General features: G+C 52.6%; 2 protein-coding genes across 7 annotated transcripts in view; one reads left to right on the forward strand and one right to left on the reverse strand.

Moving 5' to 3' along the window:
* The window catches only part of LOC108293984 (tyrosine-protein phosphatase non-receptor type substrate 1-like), a 124,400-nt gene extending 116,951 nt beyond the window's left edge, over positions 1-7,449 (reverse strand). Inside the window, exons 1-2 of one of the 4 annotated variants that reach the window (XM_037733693.1) lie at positions 7,365-7,449; positions 2,620-2,756 (exon numbers count right to left, since the gene is read on the reverse strand). The gene's annotated coding sequence lies outside the window, so the exon portion shown is untranslated. Of the gene's footprint in view, positions 1-2,619; positions 2,915-6,965; positions 7,054-7,364 lie in introns of those variants that run through there. The other 3 variants (XM_037733697.1, XM_037733687.1, XM_037733691.1) reach the window with 3 other exon arrangements.
* A 111-nt stretch (positions 7,450-7,560) lies between these two features.
* Positions 7,561-26,674, forward strand: part of LOC108293999 (tyrosine-protein phosphatase non-receptor type substrate 1) — a 44,141-nt gene continuing 25,027 nt past the window's right edge. Inside the window, exons 1-2 of one of the 3 annotated variants that reach the window (XM_017515709.2) lie at positions 7,561-7,762; positions 8,743-8,830. In XM_017515709.2, the coding sequence (XP_017371198.1) occupies positions 8,752-8,830 (79 nt within the window). In that variant the 5' untranslated portion in view covers positions 7,561-7,762; positions 8,743-8,751. Of the gene's footprint in view, positions 7,763-8,256; positions 8,831-26,674 lie in introns of those variants that run through there. The other 2 variants (XM_037733698.1, XM_017515727.2) reach the window with 2 other exon arrangements.

A 26,674-nucleotide genomic window follows, 5' to 3' on the forward strand; every position in this document is an offset into this window, starting at 1 on the left:
TGGAATTTCAGGCATGAACCAGCCCAGGGTGGCAGGCACTGGGGCAGCAGGGTGTGACTTGGGAGTGAGGAGGAGGACTAAGGGATTTGCTATCAAAATAATATGGGTCTATGGCCTTGCTGTGCCACTAGCCCAGTATATTGATCAGGTAGAGCTGCTGTTTACTCATCTGTATAATGGGTATGGCATGGCTATGAGGCTCCCGTCAGGTACAGGCCAAAGGGCTCTGGGAGATTTCCCAACCCACTTCCCCCCTTGCTCCAGTGGCAGCATGAAGGCTGCTGTGGCCACCTGCTACGCAGAGGCCATGATCCCGATCAGAAGCTGCAGCAGCAGAGCAAGTGGTATATGTGTCGTTTGGGCTTTCCCTGAGAGCCAAGCCAGTTCCTGCCCAAGGACAGACACTTCCTCTCTCTGGTACAGGAATGAGGCCAACCAGAGTCTTGGCTTCCCTGCCTGGGAAGGCAGCTGGGAGTTCAACGAGGACAACTGTTCCTCCAGGAAACCCAGGCCAAGCCAGGCCCTCGGGTGGTGCAGCCTGAGCCCCTGGGTCCAGCCGCCAGTGTCCTCATGGACAGAGCTGCATCCTGCTTCCGGTTTCCTGCTTTCTGCTCCTTCTTTCACTCTATCAGCAGTTTTTACTTGAGGCCCTACTCTGTGTGGGCTCAGCTCCAGGTGCTGGGGAACAAAGGCAAAGACCTCGCATGGATCTCAAAGATGAGTGGGAGACAGCCACGCAACCGTCAGTGTATAACATTGATATGCTGTCAAGAAATGCAAATGCTATCAAACAATAAGTGGAGTAGGGAATAGGAAGTGAGGGGACTGTTTTAGCTGAGTGGTCAGGATATGCTTTTCTGCAGAGGTGACATCTGAGCAGAGACCCTAAGGAAGGGTCAGGGGTAAACTAGGCAGCTAGCTGGGAAAGAGCGTTCTAGGCACAGGGAACAGCCCGTGCAAAGGCCCTGAGGAAGGCACCTGCTGGACATGTTAAGGGATACTGAGATGGTGAATTGACTGGAGTGGAGCGAGCAAGTGGGAGAGTGTGGGGAGACTAGGTCAGTGAAGGGGGGATCACGTGGGGCTTTTTAAGCGGCATTGAGAATTTCAGGTTTTACTCCAAGAGAAGGAAGGCTATTGGGAAGCTTTCAGTGAAGAAGCAACAAGGTGGGGAGTCCAGGGAGGAAGCTGGGGGCCAGTGAGGAGGTAACTGCACTAATCCAGGTGAGAAATGGAAGTGCTGAGGCCAGAGTCTGATGCAGGTGGGAAGGAGTGGTTGGATTCTGGATTTATTTTGAAGGTAGAGCCAAGAGGGTCAGCTAGCAGGGAAGGAAGAGAAAAAGGTGAGTGAAGGAGGGCAGCAAGGTGCCTGAGAAACTGCATGAACAGAATGAGATGGCGCAGGCAGCAAATAGCATTCCCAGCTGCCATGCGTTGGTACGTATTTTCTCTGTCTCTGTCTCTCACTCTCCTTTTTATGCATTAATACTGCCCTCTTCTATTTTCAGAGGAGAAAACTGAGGCTGAGACTCCCTCGAGATCACACAGATAGTGAAGGGGAGAGCCCGGAATTGCATGCATATCTCTTAGCCACTGAGCTATATATTGTCCCATCAGAATCGGAGTTAGGGTCCTCTGTTCATTCCTTATTTCATCCACCAGATCCTTCTGTGTCTAGGTCCTGTCCGCAGGCCCGGTACTGGACACCACAGAAGGACCTGGAAATCATCAAGCCAGCACCTCAGTGGTGATGGAGACCCAGAGAGGGCACTGTGGGGCATCCCAAGCTCATCCTAAGCAAGTAGAAGTCAGCATGTGCAGCAGTCGGGAGCAGGGGCTAGGGAATGAGAGCTCCTGGATTCAAAGCCTGTCTCTGGAGCTCTCAAGGTGTGTGCTCTTGGACAAGCTGCTTAAGCTCTCTATGCCTCAATTTTCTCGTCTGTGAAATGTGGGTAAGAACTGTGTCCATGTAAGAGAACCATATGGAGGCATCGTGAGAGAATGTGCTGAAACCCTTCAGGCCTGGGGCTTAACGTGTGCTCCTACGTTTAGCTGTGATTAGTACTATTAGGGAGAATCAGCACTCAAATCCAGCTCTCTCAGTGATGGCTGAGGCAATCAGCTTTCTGCCCCTCCAACACCACCGGTACAGAGGTGTGGGGAGGGCTTCTTTCAGCTCAGCACAGCTGGGCTCGGCTCTGGGTGGAGCCACATCCCCAGAGCCTGAGAACAGTGTTTAGGTCCTGACAGTGTGGTCCCACCCCTGATGGGCTCCGGTGAGCTGCCTGCCTGCCGAGTTGCTCAATTGCTGACTTCCCCAGGAAAGCACTAATTACAGCAAGGCTCCCTCGGGTCCTGGCTTGGTGATCTGTCACAGCCCCTCGGCTTCAGAGCACTGGCTGCAATCTCTGAGTGCATGGCTGTCCTGCCCTCTGCCTTTCCCATAAGGGTTGGACAGAAACCAGAGGGATGGACAGATCCCCAACCAACAGGGAAACTGACGCTGGGCTTACAAAGGAGCCTCACCTTGGCCTGAATGGCAGTCAAAGTGTGATCCCTGAATCAGCAGCGTCAATATCACCTAGGACCCTGTTAGAAATGCAAATTCTCAGACCTTACCTAAGACCAACTGAATCAGATACTCCATGGCTAGGGCCGTGGAATCAGTGTTTTCACAATCCCCCTGGGCTGTTGCTGTCAGCTCAAGTTGTAGAACCAAAGCTCTGATTCCTGTGCAGCTGTGGTTAGAGGGAGGCCTATGGAGAAGCGGCTTTGAAGTGGGATGGATAGAAGCGCAGGCTCATAGAGACGCACCTTCAAATCCAGGCTGTGCCAATTCCTTATCCTGTGATCGGATCATAGGCAGAGCACTTCATTTACTTACTTATTATTTTAATTTATTATTATTATTATTTTAGAGGCAGGGTCTTGCTCTGTTGCCCAGGCTGGAGTGCAGTGGAGCAATCATAGGTCACTGCAGCCTGGAACTGCTGGGCTCAAGCAATCCTCCCATCTCTGCCTCCCAAAGTGCTGGGATTACAAGTGTGAGCCGCCATGCCCAGCCCACTTTTTAAATTTAATACGTATCTATTGACAACCTGTTTACTGTTGAAGACCCTGGGGCTGCAGGTCTAGGACAAAACAATGGCAGTGGCCAACACTGTACCTATAATCACTCATTTAACCCTTAGAGGAAACCTCTCAGGTAGGGTCCTATCATTAGCCCAAAGGAAGCGCAGATCATCAAAATAACTTGCCCCAGGTGGCTAGTCTGAGAGACCACTGGATTGCAAGTCACTAGGGAAAACTGACCTGGAGCTAGTCAGGGAGACAAACAAAATGCAGTGAGACACACAATATTAGCAGGTTGTGATGCAGTCTATGGAGATAAAGTTGGGAAGAGGTAGGGCATATTGGGCAGGGGTGGGGGTGCCTAACAGGGTGGTCTGGCAAGGCCTCTCGAGGAGGTGGCATGTGAGCAGAGGCATCCTGAAGTCTCGGCTGCCTCATCTGTAAAATGAGGGAATTATTAGCTCCCCTTCCTAGGTGTGGTATGAATGTCACAAGTCTGTAAAGCATAGTAGATGCCAAACAGATGGGAATTGTTACCATTTGGAAAACTGAGTTCACGCTGGGCACAGTGGCTCAAGCCTGTAATTCCAGCACTTTGGGAGGCTAAGGCAGGCGGATCACAAAGTCAGGAGATCGAGTCCATCCTGGCTAACATGATGAAACCCATCTTTACTAAAAATACAACACATTAGCAGGGCGGGGTGGTGGCTGCCTGTAGTCCCAGCTACTCAGGAGGCTGAGGCAGGAGAATTGCTTGAACCCGGGAGGCAGAGGTTGCAGTGGGCCGAGATCACACCACTGCACTCCAGCCTGGGCAACAGAGCAAGACTCCATCTCAAAAACAAAACAAAAGCAAACAAAAAAAACCCACAACTGAGATTACCCTTACTGGACACAGCAGGGGCTCAGTAAGGCCACTCCCATCTCCCGTCCCAGAAGCCCCGCCTGCTCTCCAGCCTGATCAGCAGCTCCACTTGGGCCAGTTGGTTCCCTGGTCCAGGCTGCCCAGGAGTCCATGCTGTTTTTTTATTGTTCTGGCTCCACAGCTGAGACCTCTAACTCCAAATGGCTCTTCTTGCCCAAAAAAATAGGTCGTTGGCAACTCCAGCCTCCTGACCGGCCCCACACAAAGGCAGTCTGGCAGGCCTGCCTGCTGACGCCAGCCCAGGGTTATGGAAAGTGGGGAGCCGAGCGTGGGCAGGGCTGCAACCAGGTGGAGCTGGGCTGTGCAGGTGCCAGTATGCCCCACAGGGTGGCCCTGGTCAAGTCGTGTTATCTCTGGACGTGTTTCCTCACCTCTGGGAACCCCCCGGAGTTGCTGAGGCTTCAGCACAATAACATATCTCAAAGGGCCTAGAATACATGAGGGTGCCAAAGGCAAAGGCCAAACTCCAGAGGGGCCCCACCATGACATCATGGCTGCTTTCACATCCTTGTCACTATTGACCCCTCATAACAGAGTTTGTTATTCCTATTTCACAAATGAAAAGATTGAGGCTCAATTTTTTTTTTTGCATAAGTCAAATTGGCAAAATCTTGGCTCCCAAGCCCCTGATCCTCTCCTACTCGTGCTCATTTGTCTTCTTCCTTTGACGACAGGGAAGGAATGTGATCTGACTTCTGTGCAAGGATTCCGCGGGCTGCTGAGGAATAGACAGAAGGCACCAGGTGGAAATAGGGCACCCAGGTGAGAGCGGTGGAGGCTCAGACGGAGGGCGGGAGCAGCAGAGGTGCTGAGAAGTGGTTTGGCTCTGGATGTGATGGGAAGGCCCAGCAGGCAGGATTGGCTGACAGATTGTGCCCTCTAGGAGTGAGAGGAAGAGTCAAGCAGCAAACGCAGGGACGCCGCCACCCCTGGCTTCCCATCTCACCTCCTCAGTGAGACGTTCCTTGATCCATTTTCAAAATTGCACTCTAGCTCGCTCATCAGCACACCTGGGCCCCTTCCCTGGCTAATTGCCCCCACCCCGTAGCACCTATCCCATTTCACGTACTTACTGGTTCTTTTCCTCCCAATAGAACGTCAGTTCCTTGAGGGCAGGGATTTTTTATCTTTTTTCCAACTGTTGCATTCCCAGTGGCTGGCACCCAGCAGATGCTTAATAAATATTGTTGAGTGTATGAATGAATATGTATGAAGGTAGTTAGATTTTAACACAGGGCAGCCCAGACCTCCTGCTGTGGGGGTGGCTGATTCATGTCAATCATCTGCCATAATCTCTGGCCTCAGACAAGTTGCGCTTCACCTCAGTTTACCCATGGCCCGTGGGTCTCAATGGCTTCTCAGGCTTGAGGTTGGCCAAGGATGATTTTTATGTGGACAGAGAACAAGGGTCAGGGCCCTGTCCTGGGGGAGAGGTGTGGATGAAAAGCCCTCGTGTAGGGAAGCCCTGCTGAGCGCCTTTGCCAAAGGTGCTATATATAAATAGCAGGTGCTTCAATTATTATCCTTCCCTAATCCCTAGTTTCCTAATCCTCAGGCATGTTTGTGAGTGTGTGTGTGTGTCTTGGGGAACAGTGAACAGCAGAGCCTTCTGGAAGTCCAGGGCAGCAAGCTGCCTCTTCTCTGATCTCATCAGCAGCCCCCATCTCCACTCCTACCCCAGATGGAGTCTGGTGACAGATTTTCCCAGGAGCCTCCCTGGTCACCTTCATGGTCTAGACCAGATTCGGCCTGAAGAGTTGGAGACCTTCCCTGCCCCCACCTCAGATACCAGGATAACCCAGAACAACCTCCTTTCTCATTGGTGCGCAAATCCACGCTCCCCTCTCTCCAGTCCTATGTTTGCAGAGTGGCCTTTTAGACACAAATCAGACATGGCCCTCCCCTGCTGAAATCCTCTAGGGGTCTCCCAACTGCAGAATAAACGAAGGCTCTTCACCCAAGCCTTGGACACCATCCCACCCTCCCCCATCCTCTATGTTGTGCTCTGGGGCCTAGCCACCTGGGGCCTTCCCCTGTCTTGGGCCCTCTTCCTGGAACACCTTTCTCCCCAGATCTTTGTCTTGCTGACCCTTGTGATTCAGCAACTCATGTCTCAGGTAGGTCTTACTGGCCCTCTTATCTAAATATGCTCACCCCTCTCCCTCTCTAAGTTCAATCTTCTGCTGTTCATTAATTATTTCTAGCTGTCCACTTATCTGTCTCCTCTACTAGAATATAAATTCCTCATGGACAGGGACCTTGTGTGGGTCACTGTTGTGCTCTCCCACACCCAAAGAAATGAAAATTCCCTTGCACTTCAAATGCTGCCCCAATCCCTGTGGGTTCTCAAGGACTGCTGTCAAACACTTCACTTATTTATCAAATACTTATGTTGCACTTGGTATGTGCTAGGCTCTTTTTAATATGTCTTACGAATATTAACTCCTCTAATCCTCACAATTGATACTCACGCTGGCCTCGTTTCAGATGAAGCTGAGGCACAGAAGAGGTAAGGTATTTTCCAAGTCCACACAGCTCATAACAGTAGCCATGGGATTTGAACCCAGGGAGTTCAGTCCATGGTCTCATGCATGGCACCCTCCCTGCCCACCTGTCTTAGCACAACATCAGGACCAGGCATTTAACCAAAAGACTTGGGGCAGGAAGGGAGGTGGTGGTGTTACCTTGCATAGGTCTTTAGCCTGGGAATCAGAAATTCAAATCTTGGATCCACCCCAGGCCTTGCAGTGTGGCCTTACGCAAACCTACTCCCTCTCTGGGCCTCCACTTTCTGTCTATTTACAGGGCTGAGCCTTCTCCCAACTTGCATCATTCCTATCCTCTTAACTGCCACTGTGGGCAGCAGAATTCCCTCCCATCCGCAGCGGGTCTTGAACTTGTGTTCCTCCCACAGTGCCGAGCCTTCTTCTGCCAGGTGACCACGACCCTGGCACTCCCTGTCACTGACCTGGCTGCTACGGGCCCGGTGTTCCCTCCAGGAAAACCGAGGTTCTGTCCTCTCCAACTCCAGGCCATCGGCCTCCGCTCCGCTTCCCCTCCTCTTCCTCAGGGCCTGTCCTTCTCCTGGAACCCAGACCTTCGGGGCCCGCTCTCCCGCACACGCCCCGGCCTGGGCCTCCCCACTCCCTCAATCTGCCCTCCATCACCGGGACACCCGGCCAGGGCGCTCCCACCTCCCCGGGAAGGCCCCCGGCCCTTCCACTCCGGTTCCCCGCCACAGCCCCCTTCTCGCTCCCTCTCCTCCCCGCGCCTCTTTTCCAGGCGGCACCGAAGTCCTTCCTACACACACGCTATTTTTGGACCATCGCTCTCTTCTTCCTCTCCCCTTCCCCCTGCGTTCACTTACTTCCTCCTTTTCCTTCACCTCGGCCGGGCTCTGAAAGGATCGGGGCCCCTTCGGCCCGCACCCACCCCCAAGAGGGGCGTCCAGCTTTGGGCGCAGGGGCACGGCCTCTTGGGGAGGGGCAAAGGCAGGCACCCCCCACCCCCGCGCCTCCACTCCCCGACTCCTTCGCCGCCTCCAGCATCTCGCCAGCGGGCAGCGGGGACTAGCCGCGCGCGGCCGGAGTCCGGAGGCGAGGGGAGGTTGGCCGCAACTTCCCCAGTCCACCTTAAGAAGACGATGTAGCCAGCTCGCGGCGCCGACCTTAGCAAAACAAGTTTGCGCAAAGTGGAGCGGGGACCCGGCCTCTCGGCAGCCCCGGCGGCGCTCCCAGTGCCTTCCAGCCCTCGCGGGCGGCGCAGGTCCGAGCCTGGCAGGGACAGGGAGGGGCAGAGTGGGACGGGTCGGGGCTGGGGACGAGCCGCGCGGGCTCCTGAACTGGCACATTGTCGGAGCCGGAGGCTAGTCTCGTCCCGAGCCCGAGCGGCCTGCGGCGGCTCGCGGGGCCGCCTCCCCGGCATTAGTCGGGGGCCCGCGCGGGGGTGCCGGGGCCCGGACGTCGGCGCGGGGGGCGACGCTGCCCTCCCCGGCCGGGCGCGCAGCGCGCAGCCCTCGCTCCCTCCCCTGGGGCGCGCTGCTGGCGGACGCGCAGGCGGGCGCTCGCTCGCCAAGAAGGTGCCGGCGGGGCCGGAGCCCCGAAGCCTCCCCGGGCGGCGAGAAGACGGGAGGAGGGGGGAGGGAAGAAGGGAGGGGGCCGGGCTGCCAGGAGGGCGGGGGCAGCGGCCGCGACTGCGGGCCGGGAGCTAGCCCAGCCGCCCGCGCTGCGAGGATCCCGGGCGGGGCAGGTGGGCAGCGGCGGGGGCGGCTCTGCGCGGCCGAGCTCGGCCGTGCTGCCCCTCGCCCCTGCCCGCGCGGTCCTCTCTCCCGCGCTGTCTGTCTCGGTCTGCGCGCCGCCTCGCTCACTCCTCGCTCGCTCGCTCGCTCGCTCTCCCCCTCTTTCTCCCCCTCTCGCCTCTGTGTCTCTGGCTCTCTGCCTGGCTCCCTTGGGTCTGTTTCTCTCTCCTGCCGCCTCTTTCTGGCCACCCCTGGCTTTATTTCTCGCGCGCTTGGGGTCTCCTCCCTTCTCCGTCTCTCGATTTCTCCTGGGGGCCGGGGGGGGGGTGGTGCTCTCCAAAAATCGCGGCGGTGACGGCGGCTCCTAAGCCGCTCCAGGCGCCCGTTCCGGAGTCGGGGGGAGGCCTAGCTGGGAGGGGGGAAGAGGGGGAGCCTTAGTCATTTCCCCGCTCCAGCCTGCTCCCGCCCGAACGCGCACTCACGGCCGCTCTCCCTCCTCGCTCCGCAGCCGCGGCCCATGGAGCCCGCCCGCCCGGCCCCCGGCCGCCTCGGGCCGCTGCTCTGCCTGCTGCTCGCCGCGTCCTGCGCCTGGTCAGGTAAGCACCCCCGCTTCCCACCGCTGCCCTCCCCAAACTGCAGGCTCAGGCCTCTCAGACTGGCACTGGGACCCATTCAGCTAATGCCGAGCAGTAATAGGAGGAGAGACGCCAGGAACCAGGATTATAGATGCAGAAACTGAGGCCCAGAGAGGGCCAGCGACATGCCCAAGGTCACACAGCCAAGGGTAGAACCCAGGTCTCTTCTAGGAGAGTTTGTCTCTGTGGACTCTGATTGTGTGCACAGTGCTGGGCACTGAGACAAGAGAGCTGAGTTGCTTCACTCAGCCCCTGCCCAGTCCAATGGGGAAGGCTGACTGACAGTGGCTTTCAGAGCAGGGCGGTCCGGCTTCCCCAGAATCTCTCCTCCTGGACGTCTGCTTTCCACATGTTTGACTTCAGGGTGTTAGGGGAGGAGGTGAGGGCAGAGGTCTTCCCAACGCTGCCTGGAGTGGAACAGAGACAAGCTGTTGCAATTAGGAAACAGTGAGTCCTCCCTCTGGTGCGCAGAGTAAACCAGTATTAGTGTGTGCCCGGGAGAGGGGGAACAGGGAGGCCGCGGTAACCCCAGAGCGAGCTGCTGCGAGCAACAGATCCTTATGTAAAAACACGGTGGATTGTCCCTGTGGTTGCCAAAGCCTCTCCCTGGTGGTCTTGCTCCTTGAGGCGCTCCCAGCTCCCACTTCCTCCTGCCTTCCCGGAGCTTGCAGGCAGCTCCCTGCAGTTCAGGTGCTCCGCGGGGATGTTACCTGTGGCTCTGAGCATGTCTTTCTCTTGCCCTACATCAAACACCTGGCTGTCGCCGGCTGGCGGGCTCTGAAGGCTACTGTGTGTGTTCACCAAGGAGTGAGGTCACCGTTCAGGTGTCCTGCTTCTTAAACGGGTTTTGCAAAACCACGGGTCTCCTGGGAGGGCACTGGGTGAGGGTGGGGGCGGGGGCAGGGGAGAGCAGAGAAATGGCGTTAAGGGAGTTGGGAGGGATAGAAGAATGGGGATCTTGTTTTTTGTCCTCTTGAAGCTGTGTTGTAGGCAGAGGGGTCTCTGTACCTCCCACCCTGGAGGAGGGAGGGAGGGATGAGCTCAGTGTCCAACACCCCCTTGTGCGTTTGCCTAGAGATGGTAACCATCTGATAGCAGGGAGAAAAGGGAGAACTAGCAAAGAGTGGGTGGAAGGAGAAGTGGGAGGGGGTGGACAGCTGCTTCTCTCTGCCCTGCAGTTTCCCTTGAAACCCAGGAATTCACATAGGCACCCCCCACCCCCAATTCTTTTCGGTTACAGTTGGGTCCTTGCTGGGCGGAAGGAAGCACTGATACAGTTCATGTCTCTCCGGTGAGTGGCATCTCTGACTGCTCCTTCCTGCCTGAGCCGGCCATTTGTACTCTGCAAAAGTCCGAGTTTCTGCCCTGCCATCCTTCCTGGCCTGTAAATGCACAAGCATCACTTACAAGTGCTTAATTTTCCTGAAGCAGGGAATTGGGCCTGAGTTGATTTCTAAATGTCTATTCCAGACCCTTCTCCGACCAGGAGCCTGTGGTTCAGTCCCTGGCAAATGAGCAGTGACGCTGATTAACAAGTGATCAGCTGGGCAGCCTGCCTTTCCCGGGGCACTGGCTGGGAACACCAACACCTTTCTTGTGAGCACATCTCCCCCTTTTGCCTATAAAAACAATCTATAAAATGGTAAAGATTGGGCCATAAAACTTCCGTTCCAATCCATTCAGCATCAATAGCCTGAAAAAGTGGGAGCAGCAGAGGGGCCAAGATTAGCTTTGAAATAAATAAATCTTGGGAGGTAAGAATGAATATCTCGGTGGAGCGTGGTGGGGAAGGGACGGGGTGCGACCACCATAACTCAAGCCTCCCAGCATCCTTCACTCTGTGTTCTTCAGGGTCCTGCTCACACCATAGGCCTGGGCAGGGAAGTCACCTGGTTTGGCTGAAGGATGGGGCCTCAGGCCCCTCCCTAGATTGCTCCAGACATGGAATTTACAACAAAGCAGCAGAGAGACAGGATATGAGGGTAGGAAGGTACAAGGAGGCAGTTGTCCAATTTTCTAAGAAAATGGATTTGTTCGAGTGAGAAACTCAAATGTCAGGTTTAGGAAAGCAGCTTTGGATTGAATGACTACTAGTGTCTCAGGCAGAACTGTCAGCCTGGGAGGTGTCACATGATTGCTGTGTCTTCACATGATCACTGTTTGTGGGGGGAGGGGGCCAATCATGTGAATTATCTTGGGTGGGGGAGGCAAGGGAAGAAGTTTCTAAAGATTGCTTTCAGCACAAATGCTGCCAAAGGGAAATTCTAAAAAGATACCAGTGAAGTCACCAACCTGTGTTTTTGGACCCAATGTGAGGCCTGTTTCCTAAAACAACTGCACTGAGGGAGATTCTGAGGCTGGGAGAAGGGCAAGGGACTGCGGCTTGGGGACATCTGGCACCTGATTTTGTGTCAGCAGGGCCTGATGCTGAACCTGCAGGATGCCTGCTTGGCCCCAGCCAGGCCCTGAGACCTCTGAGTCACCCCCTCAGGAAGACCTCACATGAACTCCCATTCATTTCTTCTCTCTGGCCTGGAGGAGACCAAGCCAAATTGCAGTTCAGGCTCTGGGGAGCAGGGGTGTCCCCTAGTGACTCTCTGATCCTTTGGTAGAGGGTATCACTCTGGGGCTCCTCTGTACTTTCCTAAGCGGTAAAGTTAATCTCACTTCCTCTTTCATAAGAAGAGAAAACGGAGCAGGGCTGCTTTGGCACGACAAGCTCAGGCTGTTGGAAGGTCCTTTAAAGGCACGGTGTTTTCGGAGTACTTTCTGGCCATTAATTATTCCTTTACCAACCCGTCGGAGACTCACGGTGATTCACATCTGTGCTTGCAGTCACGCAGCACCTGTGAAGTGCAGTGTGAACCGTGTGTTGAGAGAAGGGAGGAGAACCAACGTTCATTAAATAGTTAATGGCATTCCAGGCTGGGTGCTGCACCTGCATCATCTCATTCGCAAGGCACGAGTTGGCACTTACCCCATTTTGCAGATGTGGAAAATCGAGTCCCAAACTGGGGAAGTAACTTATAAGTGATAGAGTGGAGCCAGGATTTTGGATGCTGGCCCTCCCACTGGGTGGCTTCTGAGGGAAGAAGTTCAGCATCTTAATCAGGATGATTTAGTCCAAGCTGGGAAGGGAGTGAGAGAGGCCCCTCTCTGGGCTTGGGTGGAGGATTGTGGAAGAGTTCTTTCTCTGGGCAGAAGGTTTTGACCAAGTCACAAGCATTTCTTGGAAAGCCTGCTGAGGGTGGAAGCACGGACAGCCCCTTGGTCCTCACAAATGATAATGCTTGAGGGGTGATGTGGCTCCCGTAAGGAGCCCCCCATCTGGGCTGCTGAGCTCTGGAGCCCCCAGAGCTGGAATATTCCTCCCTGCATCTTCCTGGTGCCCTTTGCGACAGATGGAGAGGGGGTGTGGGAGAGGAAGGGAGTCTAAAAGTGTTGTACGGATCCCACACGCGCTCGCTTGCTGCTTCCAATGGCTCCGTGCGACAGGTTATTTTCTTATTTGTAGTCTTGGACTGACGGAAGGCTCCCCCCCACCCCAGCTCTTTTGAAATGTGCTCAGATTTCTGGCCTGTCAACACAACTCAGATCATGTCACTCCCCAGCTCAAAACTGTTGAGTGGGTCCAAGTTTTCTTTAAAAAAATCACAAAGCTGCCGCGAGGCCTGGGCTTCCTCCCTGCCAGGCCTGATTTCCAGCCACATGTTTTCCAACGAGCTGACCTGTTGAGATGCTGCGGGATAACCAAGCTTCCTTCCTGCACACCAGAGCTTTACTGGCCACTCAGCCACGCGAGCACCTCAAAGACCCTGAGGAGTCCTGCGTTGTAGAATCCGGAGCTGGGTCACGTTTACTCCAGTGTTCCCTGAACAAGAGGCGTTTGATTTGTAGAACACCCATTAGCATGCGGCCTCAGTTGAGTAAACGCTTTTATATGGATCCATGCCCTCAGCTGAACTCTGAGCTCTGTGCCTCGGCCCGTGCCGTTCCTGCCATCAGAAAGGCCCTTTCTGTACCTCCTTGTCTTCCTATGTCCGAATCCTACTCACCCTTCCTGGTTCAACTTAATGTGCCTCCTGGGCGGAGGTCAGAGGAGCCTCTCCACGCAGAGAGACAACCTAGCCTAGTGCTAAGACAGTGCCAGGACCCCTGGGTGTTGATCCCAGCCCTGCTACTGACTTGGACAATTTGAAGAAATCTCTGTCTTATTTTGCTTATCAGTAAAAGAGGAATGGTATTAATCACTCTATTGTAAGGATTAAGTTAATGCATGTATAATGCTGGAAGCCATGCCTTGTATGTAGTAAGCACTCAATATATATTAACTAGTGTTGTAATTAGCATGGCTTGATTCTGTTTTGATTCCGCATCTATAACATTGGAAGAGATTTTCATAAAGCATCTAGCATAGTTTCTCACACACAGTGGGTACTTAAAAAACAGCAAAGGCTATTCAGTGAACGAAGTCCTTCAGTTTGATATTTTCCTTGTAGCTTTTTTTTTTTTTTTTTTTAAGACAGAGTTTCGCTCTTGCCCAGGCTGGAGTGCAATGGCATGATCTTGGCTCATGCCATTGAGCCCTCAACCTCTGCTTCCCAGGCTCAAGCAATTCTCCTGCCTCAGCCCCCCAAGTAGCTGAGATTACAGGCATGCGCTACCACGCCAGGCTAATTTTGTATTTTTAGTAGAGATGGGATTTCTCCTTGTTGGTCAGGCTCGTCTCGAACTCCCAACCTCAGGTGATCCGCCTGCCTCACCCTCCCAAGGTGCAGGGATTACAGGCGTGAACCACCCCACCCACCGTCCCTGTAGCTTTTATGCTGTTGGGGGATGGACAAGTTGAGCAGAAACCCAGGCTAGAGTGATTTAATTGCCTGTTACTAGGGAGTGAGCGCCGTGGGCACAGCCTGCCTCTAGGTGTCTCTGCCTGGATCCACAGGTCTGCAATTGTGGATTCCCGGACCTAGGAAGCCGTAGGGGGCCTGAGAGAGCCCTCTGTGCTTTCATCCAGTGCCTTATTGTGCAGCCAAAAGAACAGAGAGAAAAAAACTGGCCGGGCCCACGCAGGAGATCCATGGCACGGCACGGCTGGAACGCCAGGCCTTCTGTGGTCCAGGCCAAAGCTTTTTAAAACTGGGCTATGCTGGAACTTTCCACTGTTTAAGCCAGAAACCTCACAGGATCCCGAATTCCGTGGGAAAACACTGAAGTATACTGATAGGAACCATCTGGTTCACTGCTTCCTGGGCTCAGTGCTTGGTGTGTGTGACCCCGGTGGTACTCACAGCCACCCTGGTGATACGCATCATTATCATCTTCAGACCCATTCGATCCGTGAGGAAACTGAGGCTCTAAAAGGTGAAGCAGCTTGCCCAGGGCCACACAGTAAGCCTCAGATTTGGATAACCACTTTCAGCCTAATTGCAGAGCCTGTGCGGTTAACTGTTGTGCCATTCCTTAGCCGTCACTGAGGCTTGCTTGACAGGTAGGGAAACTGAGGCCCAGGTGTGGTGCTGGCATCCTGCTCCCTTAGTGCTTCTCTTTTTTTTTTTTTTTTTTTGAGATGGAATCTTGCTCTGTCACCTAGGCTTGAGCGCAGTGGTGCAATCTCGGCTCACTGCAACCTCTGCCTCCCGGGCTCAAGCGAGGCAGTTTTTTTTTTCTTGGGGGGCGGGCGGAGCGGGGACGGAGTCTCTCTCTGTCACCCAGGCTGAAGTGCAGTGGCATGATCTCGGCTCACCGCAACCTTCGCCTCCTGAGTCTAAGCAATTCTCCTGTCTCAGCCTCCCCAGTAGCTAGGACTACAGGAGCATACCACCACGCCCAGCTAATTTTTGTATTTTTAGTAGAGGCGGGGTTTCACCGTGTGGGTCAGGCTGGTCTTGAACTCCTGACTTCAGGTAATCCACGTGCCTCAGCCTGTCAAAATGCTGGGGTTACCTGCGTGAAGCACTGTACCTAGCCTCGTCTCGTATTTCTGTCAGTGCACCTTCCTATGCGGTCAGGGCAGCGTGTCCGCAAGCTGCGTCTCCATCCCCATACTGGAGAAGGAAGCATCTATTTTCACAGCTGAAACTGCTTTCCTGTTAACGTCTGGTGTTCCTGGGGCCGGCGTTCTGATGAAGCCCTCCACGAGATGGATTTTCCCTGCCAGGTGTCTTGCCAGGCCCTCAGTCCAGAGAGATGCAAAACAGCTGAGGTGGAAGTTGGAAACACTGCAGAATTGGTTCTTTCTGTCTGTAAGATTTCCTGGCACATTCGTTCGGGGGCGCAGGGTGTTAGATGGCTGCAGATTAGCGCCAAGAGCCCAAGGAGCTCAGGTGCTCGGATCAGGAGGGAGATTGGAAGCTGGGAGTGAGCGATGGGCCTCCCAGCCAGGAGGGACGGCTGGAGCAGGTGGGTGGTGGGACCAGCGCCGTTTCTACAGCTCCATTCTTCAAGCCGACTGTCGGTGTTCTCCAGAAATGGAAGCCCGTGGTGGAAGGAAATACTCGGTACATGATGTGCTCTGCACAAGCTGAGCCTTGAACATGTGTTAGCTCTTCCTTATCTTTTTATTTTGGAAAATTTCAAACATATGCAGAATGAGAAGGAATGACGTAATGAGCCCCAGCTTTGACACTGATCAACTGTCTACCATGCCTGTCCCCTGCCCCTCACTTCTGCTGGGGAGAGGAGAATTGGGGGATATCACAAAGCTAGACATGGGGTATCGTTTCACCCACCGATACTCTCTCCACATCCCTTCATGTGTGCTGTTGTCTGATCCTCACCATGAGCCAAATAGCATGGTCCTTCATCCCTACTTTACAGATAAGGACACTGAGGTTCCCCAATGCCAAGTGGGGCCCATCCTCAGGCTGCACAGCCAGTGAGAGGTAAAGCCAGGCTCTACTCCTCACTTAACCCTTAACCACTTTGCAGTCATTACTAGGGTCATTTTAGTTGTAAATATTCATGCAACAAATATTTTTGAGCATCTGCTATGTGCCAGGGATGGCTCTAGGTGCTTGGAGGATACAAATGTGAACAGGACAGACAAAAACACCTGCTCTCGTGCAGCGGACATTCTAGTGAGGAAGAAAAAACACATCCAAGTAAACAAATGATGCCAGGTAGCTGGGGAGAAAAGCAGGAGCGAAGGGAGAAGGTCAGTAAGGACAGGGAGGGCTTCTCTGAGGGGCAGACGCCTGAAGAAAATGAAGAAGTAAGGCCGGGCGCGGTGGTTCACCCTATAATCCCAGCACTTTGGGAGGCTGAGGCAGGCGGATCACGAGGTCGGGAGTTCGAGACCATCCTGGCCAAAATGGCAAAACTCTGTCTCCACTAAAAATATGAAAACTAGCTGGGTATGGTGGCATGTGCTTGTAATCCCAGCTACTCTGGAGGCTGAGGCAGGAGAATCGCTTGAACCCAGGAGGCAGAGGTTGCAGTGAGCCGAGACTGTGCCACTGCACTCCAGCCTAGGTGACAGAGCAAGACGCCATCTCAAAAAAAAGAAAATGGAGGAGTAGCCATGGAGATAGCAGGAAAAAACCCCTCTGTGTGGGAGGAATGGCAGGTGCAAAGGCCCTGAGGCAGGAATGAGCTTGTATGTTCTAAGAATTGCAAAGAGGCCAGTGGGGCTGGAGTGAAAGGAGAAGAGGTGGGGGAGTGAGCAGAGGTCAGGGCCAGGCAGCAGGATCTGGCTCACTGAGCACGTGACGCAGAGCACGTCTGGCCTGCGACAGGATTATTATCCATTCTCTCATTTCATTCTCACCATGGTTCTGTGAGATGGGAAATGCCATTAACCCATTGAACAGATGAAGACACTAAGACTCAGAGAAGTAAAGTGACTTGCCCAAGGTCACACAGCTGTTACGTGCAGAGCCAGGATTTAGGCCCCCTAAATGCTGCGGCATCCTCATTGCTGCTGTCCATGGCCACCCTTGCCCCCTTCAGGTTCTTCACCCACAGCTGCTGCAGTGAATCAAGTCATCTTTGGTCCTGCTGGAAACCTTTTTGGGGGCTCCCACTGCCCTTAGAATAAAATCAAAGGTCCTTACCTCATGGCATTTTTGGACCATGTCTGTCTCTTCGTCCTCACCTCTTACCACTCTCCTTCCTCCCTTGGGCTTTAGCCTCGGCAGCCTCCTTTCTGGCCCTCATCTTCACCAGCTTCTTTCCCACCCCAGGGCCTTTGCACTGGCTGTCTCTTCTGGGCTCTGTGGGAGGCCATGGGGATAGCAGGAAGGTTGCTTTCCCAACCTTCCTCGGATGCTTTCCCAACCACCCCATTCCGAAAGAGGTTCTTGCTTGTGAGTCTCTGTCACTGGGCCAAATCTGCCTGTTTCCTAGTGCTCCTATCTATTTCTATATTAATTCATTTCATTATTTCAGCCCTGTTTCCCCCACTACGATATAAGCTGCATGAGAGATGGGCTATGGCTCTTACTCACCATTGGGCCTCCTAGGACCTCAGCACAGGGCCTGGCATACAGTAGGTGGGTTAATATATAGTAATTGAATGAAAGAGCTAGGTGGGTGCTAAACTCCCCTTTTTAAAGAGGAGGCGTGGAGTTTTGAGGTTCTACAAACAAAGCTTATTCCCTAACTACCACACAGTCCTACCTCTGTGGCCGGGGCCGGGATCATACCACAATTCCCTGCCCATCAAGCTGTCATAAAGAGCCCTAAACTATCAGGAAGCACAAAGATATCAATGCCAGGTGGGGTAGGAGGAGGCGGCCAAGAAACCCCAGAATTTGTACTTAGAATTCTGGCACACAAACTGCTTGCCCCACTTTAGACACCGTGATGAATGATCAGGTGCTGCAGACCATGAAACGTGACGCAGTTAGTTCTGCACTCTTGGCTGGGGATTGGTTTGGAGGGCCCACCTTGAGGTTAGCCTCCCCCAGAGGGTCACTGCATGAGACAGTCCAGTGCGTGGTGGGGGTTAGGACAGAGGGAGGTGGAGCCAGACCGCTCGGCAGCCCTGTGACCCTGGCCAAATGGTGGTGCCTCCCAAGCTTCACATCCGGCCCTCTGTGAAATGGGGGTGGTGACAGCCCTATCTTACTGGGTTCCTGCAGAGGTTCCCTGAGCCCTCTCTCGCTCAGGTGGCATCAGTGCCTATTAGCTGTCGTTACTGCTGTTATGTAATTGTCATCATTTTATGGTTTGGGAATTTAAAAGCAGGTGGGGTCCCCATTCTATCTTTTGCCAGCAAGGAGACCTGAAACCCACTTCTCCGCCCCCTCAGCCTCAGTTTCCCCTCCTGTGAAAGGGAAGCTCGGTTCCTCTCTTGCAGGTCCCTTCCAGCCCTGATGCTCCAGCCTGCATGTCTGCCTGGCCCTTTGTCCTGATGACTCCACAGACTCCTCTAGCGGGAGAGGCCATGGAGGGGGCGTCTGCTTTGGGGCACATTCTTGAGTTGGAGTCCAGCGTGTGCCGCTTACTGGCTGTGTGCTCTGGGGCAGGTGTCTTCCCAGCACTGAGCCTCTGTTTTCCCATCTGCAAAATGGAACTGCTAACACTGTTTCCTCCCACATGGGTGACTGTTGAGGGTTCAGGAATTAAGAGCCGTGGAAAGTGCTTTTGCAAGCTGCAAAATGCTCTATAAAAGGAATCAGTGAATAGTGTCAGCTTGGGGAAAAATCCCGTCAGTCCGGAGACTGTCTGCTGCCAGCAGCCGAGTGTGCTGAAACCTTGGCAAATGTCGTTTAATAAATGCGTGTCGCTTTTAAGGGGGCCTTTATCTCGGCTGGGAAAATGTGTTTGCATCCTTGGCAACCTGAGAATCCAGAAGCCTGAACTGGAGAGGACCCGTCACAGGGAGAAGTGATCACATGGGGTGGCTCCAGTCTCCAGTGTTGGAATCCCACCTCTGCCACTTACCTGCCTCTCCAGGCTCTGCTTCCTCACCTGTAGGAGGAGACAGTGACAATAGCACCTGCCACTCTGGGCTGGGATGTCATGAGGGCTTATTGAGGGCTTCTGGTTATCTGACCTAACCCATACATTGCCCCTGTGAAAGTGTGGCTGTGTGGCACTAGGGCCTGTCTCAGGGCAATGGTTGGGGCCTGGAGGTTGGGAGGACCTCCCGACCTCTCAGCCTCTCCAGCCCTCACTCCAGGCCTCAGTTTCTTCCTCTGCAAAATTGGGAGAAGGAAAGAAGGTCCTTAGGTTGTCAAGGCACCAAGCCTAGTAGATGTCATATCTCTGCCTGCTCTCCCAGCCTCTGCTGGTCTCCCAAAGCCTGTTAAGTCTAAAAGGTATTTATACTGCACACAGATTTGCAGTTCTTTTCCTGCCACTTTGCAAACAGGGTCACACTACAAGCATCACTTCCTCACCTCCAGGCTCCATCTGAACCCAGCAATCGCTTCTTAGGGCTCCCAGTGCTGTCTGTCCTCCCTGCCTCCTTGCCAGCAGTGTGCTCAGCCTGCTCACAGGTCCACGCCAGACGGGCCTCATGCACGCATCAAGGCGGAGCTGGTTCAGCTTCAGAGAGGATCCTGAGCCTCTCAGGCTTAAGGACGTGGTCATCTGTCGTCCCCTTCATCTTTAGACACCCATCTGTATGGTGACAGCTGCTCTGCGTTGAGTACTTACACTGGGCCAGGCATGCAAGCCCCTGTCATCCTCAGAACAATCATAGTATCATCATCATCATCATGATCACCACCACCACCACCATCATCATCAGCCCCATTCTACCGATGAAGAGCCAGAGGTCTAGAGGGGTTGAGACATTTCCTAGAGTCTCATGGGTAGCAGAGTTGGAATCCAAACCAAAACATACCTTCAACCAGTGCCAGGCTCTGCCCCAACCCTGGGGAACAGAACTCAGTCCCTGCTCTCAAGTGAGTCTAGGATAGGGAGATGGACGCTTTTAAAATATTAACAAGGAAATGCATAGTTTTTGAGTGGGGATGATATATAGAAAAATTACGCAGAGCCAGGGACACTGAGGTGGATAGTGTTTTAGACAGAAGGGCCAAGGAAGGCCTCTCAGATAGGTCTGAAGGAGGTGAGGGAGCCAGACGCATGGATGTCTAGGGATGAGAGTGCCTGGCAGAGGCAATGGCGAGTGCAAAGGCCGCGCGCTGAGTGGAGAATCTGGCACCATTGGGGAAGAGAAAGGCTGTAGGGCCCCTGGGTTTCACTCTGAGTGCAGTGGGGCTGCAGGAGGGTTTTGCATAAAGGAAGGATATCACCTGAGTTAGGTTTTAGAGGCTCCTCTGGCTGCTGGGGGAAAGTGACTGGTAGGTGAGGCGGAGGCAGGGAGGTCAGCATGGTGGCTCAGTCAGGGTGGTAAGAAGAGGTCTGGGTCTGGCCACGTCTTGGAAGTGGAGCCGGCAGGATCTACTCACAGATGGGTTGTGGGACACGGATGAAAAGGAGTCAAGGAAATGTCTCATTCTCAGTCCAGCCCTTCTAACCACAGAGCCTCTGAGCTGGGGAGGGAGAGGGCTGCATTTCCTGCTTACAGATGAGGAAACAAGCTTAGAGAAAAATGACTTTGCCGAGTCACCCTGCTAGAGACAAGACATACAGGTCATCTGGCCCCAGAGCCCAAGCTTCAGACTGTCTTGGCACTCTAGATGTTTACCTCCTGCATGGAAAGGGCCACCAGGGTCTGCCCGTTTTCTGCGAAGATGTGGCACAGCACTGAGTTCTCAGAGCTACCCAGAGTGAGGGTAAAAGAGTGGGGACCCTGAGTCCCTGGGCCAGCCCTCAGCTTATTTACCAGGCCACATGCATCCCCACTTTTTGTGGCTTCAGTGCAGGTAGTAGTTTATTCCGCAGCACCTGGTTTGTCCTTGCCCAATGGGTATATCCAGTGGTGCCAGCAGAATGCTCCCAGTGCTGGCCTGCTCTTCAGATGCACAGCCAAAACCATCCTTCAGGGCACTGTGTTAGCACAGCCCCAGGCCCCATCTCAGCTTCCTTACAGCCAGTGAGCATGTTCCAAGGACTCTACCCTGTCACCTCTGAACCTTCCTTCACCCTAGCCTCTGTCAGCCTTTAAGACCTAGCTTAGGGGCCACCAGCTCCAGGAAGTCTTCCTGGGTCTCACCCTCTTGCAGGACCCCATCCCCAAGCCTCCTTTTGCAACATCGACCGCCACGTGCACGGCCAACGCTGTCCATGTCCAGGATGGCCCCACGTGCTAAGATATTCTCAAGGGTAGGGGCCTGTCTTACTCAGCTGTTTTCTGTGGTATCTAGGCCAGGGCCTGGCAGCAGAGCGAGGTCTGAGAGGGTATGAATGAATCATTCTGACTCCAGAGGAAATCGCTGTGTAGTCATGGCTGTTGGAGCCCCAAGTTCTCTTCTTGGGAACTGCGGCCTCCATGCAGCCACCCACTGGCACAGCCCCAGCCATGAATGCAGCCCCAGCTGCCTTTTGCCTCCCTGCATGGGATCATGGCTCCAGCAGATGGTTCTGGGCTAGCCTGTCCACTGCTGGGCCCTGTGGCCGGCACTTAGTAAGTAGGTGCTGTAGAAAGATTAGCACCTCCTATCAAGGGCAGGACCCTAGACAGATGCCACTTAGGGTGTTGATCACCAGGAACCCATGGTAGACTTGAGGAAAGTGTGTCTCTCCACATCCGCCATCACCCTTGTGCTTGTGGAAACTTACACAGTAAGCTCATCTATGCCAGGCACATTCCCAGCTGGACACACTCCCAAACACGGGCTCACAGACACATGGGGTGCACACAGATAGTGGTGCGTGCACGCCTCCCTGCTTGTCAGTGCACACACCCTCACAGTCACATTTACGCATACGCCACTCTATCACACACGTGCCACCCCGCACACACCTTCCACACACACACACACACCCCACACACACGTGCATGCCACTCCTGCAGCCACCTTCCCACACACTCACACCCTCCCACACATGCCCCGGCCACCGTGATTCACACTTTCCTGCACACAACTCACATGCCCACGCCCATGATCCCTAGCCCCCCATTCAGACACACTCCTGTGCTGCAGGCACATATTCCGACACAAAGGCACGTCTCTTTCACACTCCTCATGCCCCCCCGTGTATACATGTGTGTGCAGGTGCTCATGCTCTGTACACTCATGTGCATACTCTTAGGCACACCCAGAACACTCATGTTCACGTGTTCTATTGCACAGCCCTGTACTACATCCTGTATTCATCGGCGTTAATGAACATTCATGTTCACATGTTTATTGCAAGGTCCGGTACTGCACCCTGTGAGCACCCTCTTTAATGCACACTCATGTTCATGCGTCCTCTTGCACATACCTGCACTGCATACTCTTGCACACAGCATTAAATCACACCCAGAAGATAGAGGCAGGCCCTGATAAGGAGCTGCTATATGCGTAGGGTGGAAATCGCCGCCTTCGGAGGATGGTGAATAACAATAACGGTGAGGGAAGAAGGGAGCTGGTGATCACTGCAGCCACTTTAGAATGCTGAGCGCTGTACACTGCCGGAGCTCTGGCCACAGCCTCCCAGCCCTGAGGCTCCTTGAGTAGAAACAAAGAATCTACAAGGAATCCAAACAGGAGGCTTCCAACCTGTCCCTGTGGCTCCTGCTATGGTGGCCCACTGCTTCCAGGGGATGGGCAGGTTTCCATGCAATGACAGTGAGTACCCGCCTGGGCAAGGCTGGCTCTTGGGAAATGTGCTTGTTAGCTGCATTCTCCCCGCCCCATGAGGCAGGCTTCTGGAGGACTCACACCCAGGGGCAAGGCAGCCCTCCCCACCCCCACCTCAAGCTTTGGTTCTAAGTTGATTTTTGTTCTAAGTTGATTTTTTTCCATTAGGAAAAGCATCCGTGCAGGCTGGGCATGGTGGTTCACTCCTGTAATCCAGCACTTTGGCCGCCTGAGGCAGGTGGATCGCCTGGGGTTGGGAGTTTGAGACCAGCCTGACCGACATGGTGAAACCCCGTCTCTACTAAAAATACAAAAATTAGCCAGGCATGGTGGCAGGCACCTATAATCCATCTACTTGGGAGACTGAGGCAGGAGAATCACTTGAACCCGGGAAGCAAAAGTTGGAGTGAGCCAAGATTGTGCCATTGCACTCCAGCCTGGGCAACAAGAGTGAAACTTCATCTCAAAAAAAAAAAAAAAAAAGAGAATAGAAAGCATCCATGCTTATTTTTTTTCATTCTTTATGAAAATTATTTTCACCTTTTAATCTCAAGCCACACACAAACATTGTTTTTTACGCAATCAAATATATCTTCTAAGCCCCAGTGGTCGGTTCTCAGCTCCCATCTTACTGCATCTCTCGGTGGTATTTGAGGCAGGTGTCGCAGCCTCCTTGGCCAATTCAAAGAAGAGAAAGGTGATGTGGCTGGAGAAGCAGGTCACAGGAAGGGGCCAGGTGATGGATTCTAAGATGCCAGCAGGAGCCTCTTGCCCAAGGGGGTTAGGTACGCTCCAGATAATCATTGGAGTGATTTCTTTGAAATCTATCTTTGTCTCTGGGTGGAAGCTCCATGAGGCCAAGGACACAGCCATTTCACAGCCCTTAGCTCAGGGCCTGGCACAGGGAAGGATCCAGAATGCAGCACTCACCACCTTGTGCCGAGTTCTTCTTACAGCAAACACATGGTTACCACCCACTGTGCTGACTTCTTCCCTAGGAAACCTCTTCATGTGTTTTCTTCCGTTACTTTTTTTCTAAAAGCAATAAATGTTCGCTGCAAAAAATACAATATATTATTTATTATAAAGTAATAAGCAAACATGCCCACCGCCTCCCACCCAGTCCCATTTCCCAGATGTAGCACACCACAACAGTGCCGTGTTTAACTTACCGCCCTTGCAAACCTTTTTCTCTAGACATGCGATTGACCAATCAGTAAATATTTACTGAGCATCTACACTTGCCAACCACAGTAGCAGGAGCTGGGAAAACAGCGGTGAACCAAACAGACTAAATCCCCGGAGGGGAGGTTCATTCAAACAATACACATAAGTAACATGCATAATTACATGTAGAGGTTTTTTTAAAAAAACAAAATAAGATACTATAAATATTCTTTCATGTTCATCCAATTTAGAGAATCTGAAAATTGCCCAAAGTAGAAGGGGAAGAAAAGAGAAAAACCTCATGAGGTCTAGATTCATGATCCAAAGAGAGTTACATTTTATAGCTTTGTATAGTACCCTCCAGTTGTTTATATATAGTTTTATTTTACAAAGTTATGATCATACTGAGAACAGAGTTTTTTCTTCATCTTTTTCTTCTTACAAAAGTAACGCAAACAAAATATAAATGAGCAAAATCTCATGTAAATCTACCACTCAAAATCAATTATGGCTAATCCTTAATATCATTTTTTTTTCCCAAAACTAAGAGTTTGGGATCACACTGAATCCACCACTTGGTAAAAGACTCTGGTCTTGTAACACATTTCCATTGCAATTCTTTTTTTTTTTTTTTTTTTTTTTTTTTTTTTTTTTTGAGACAGAGTCTCGCTCTGCCACCAGGCTGGAGTGCAGTGGTGTGATCTCAGCTCACTGCAACCTCTGCTCCTGGGATCAAGCGATTCTTCTGCCTCAACCTCCTGAGTAGCTGGGACTACAGGCATGTGCTACCACACCCAGCTAATTTTTGTATTTTTAGTAGAGATAGGGTTTCACCATGTTGGCCAGGATGGTCTCAATCTCTTGACTTTGTGATCTGCTCGCCTTGACCTCCCAAAGTGCTGGCATTACAGGGGTGAGCCACTGCGCCTGGCCTCCACTGTAATTCTATACCATCATTTTCATGGCTATAGATTTAGCCGATAGCTGCGAAAGTGGATTCACTGTAATGGGATTAGCCAATCTCCTTTCCTTGAATATTAGGATATTTTCAATTTTTTATTTTCACACAAACACTTAAGTGAATGAAGCAAAATGTCTACACATATTCTTAGTTGCCTAAAGGTATGATGTTAGATTGTTTTTCTTCACTCATATTTTCACTACATCAAAATGTTGATTGCAGTTATCTTTGATGGTATTCTGTGAGATCATTACTTTGTTTTTATGCTTCTTTATTTTCTCTAAATGCTTTGCAATGAACAGGTTTTATTTGCATAAACATAATATTATTTAAAATTATGCCATGAAAATTTCTATATGGCCGCTGTTTTCATGGTAATGGCTTGTTACGGCTGCCTATAATTTCACATAGGGGATAGGCCGTAATTCACTTAACCATCCCCTATCATTGGGTGTCTGGGTTTTTGCCAACACCTTTAAGATCGTTACACAGGAAAGCTACTCCATATCTGGGGTTACGTCCTCATGGAGCAGCCCGGCAAAGGCTGCTGAACAAATTTCACACCTTTGGTTCATCCTGCCAAACTGCTTTCCCAAGAGGATGTTCCAGTTTCCACTCCCACCAGCAGCGCGTGAGAATGCCTGCCCAGCCGCTCTCCTCTCCCTGAGACGGTTCAGGCCCCTGGACGGCCACATCCTCTGCCAGGAGGGCAAGAGAGAGCAGGAAACAATTTGGCCAGTGAGTGACGCCAGACCCAGAACCAAGAGTGATTTTTAACAAGCCTGCTTCCTAGAACAGAACCTGCAGAGAAAAAGAAAGCAAGGGGCAAAAGAAAAAAAAAAAAAACTCTCTACTGGAAAAAACACACACATACACAGATTAAAATAATATTTGGCACTTACGTCGCACTTTTAAAATTCTTCAAACGCTTTATAAACACTAGCTAATTAATTAAGCCGCCTAAATCTGGCTGCAGTTGGTGGAGAGAGCTTGAGAGGAGCTAAAAAAAAAAAATGGGGGAGCCAGCCCTACACAACTCCAGATTTTATTGTCGCCTGCCTGGGGTGTGATTACAGGCCTCCGGCTGCACCACAAGAATAGCCCTGCTCCAACACGCTGCACGCCTGACTCCACAGCCTCTCCTGCGCCTCCTGCTCCCTCACCAACTGCTGACTCACAGCCCCGTGTGGTGTTATTGATAAGGATAATAATAACTGCAAGCCAGGCTCAGTCCCGGGCTCCAGGCCTGCACTCTCTCCTGGATATGCCAGTATCAATGCTATTTAGCAGATGAAGAGGAGATTTGCCCAGGGTCATGGAGCCAACGAAATCGTTCCTTCATTCACTCGTTACCACATTCATTCTGCATATTTTTATCGATGATACTGTTTTAGGCTGGAGGTTGGAAACAGTCCCTTGTGGATCCTACATCCTACTATTGGGAATACGACAGTCCAGAGAAAATCAAGTAGATGGATAATATAGCTATGTGATAACAACAGGAATAGGAATGAAAACTTACCAGCACCTATGCAGCAGACATACCACTGCGTCAGGGTCCTCACGACTGTGCTGGGTAGATGCCGGACCCCACTTTGTGGATGGTGGAATGGGGGTCCAGGGAAAGTGGGTGCAGAGGTGGCTAGGAGGGGAGCCATGCCATCGCCCAGGCCTGCTGGCCCCAGCAACTGTGCTTCCTCAAGGCAGCCTTTCCAGTTGGTCCAGTCTTGAGACTGAAATGCAGACCTGTTGGGAAAGTTCCTAGCTCAGTGCTGGCAGCTGCTGGTGCTGCCTCTGACGTCCCCGCCCGTATGGGCCTCCTGGGCCTCCCACACATCTGGCCACCAGCCCCACTCCTCTCAGGCTGTCTGATGCTGGCTGAGCCTCTGTCCACTGTGGGTTCTGTTTTTTTTTCTCCTGTGCCATGAGGGGCTTGCCATGCTCAACTTGGCACTCTGAGCCTCCCCTCACCTGCCATGAGAACCGGGCCCCAAGGGTGATCCCTTGCCAGAGTCGAGGCTGGGAGTGGGA

The sequence above is a fragment of the Cebus imitator genome, unplaced genomic scaffold (genome assembly GCF_001604975.1).
Source record: "Cebus imitator isolate Cc_AM_T3 unplaced genomic scaffold, Cebus_imitator-1.0 Scaffold18, whole genome shotgun sequence".
Classification (NCBI taxonomy): domain Eukaryota; kingdom Metazoa; phylum Chordata; class Mammalia; order Primates; family Cebidae; genus Cebus; species Cebus imitator.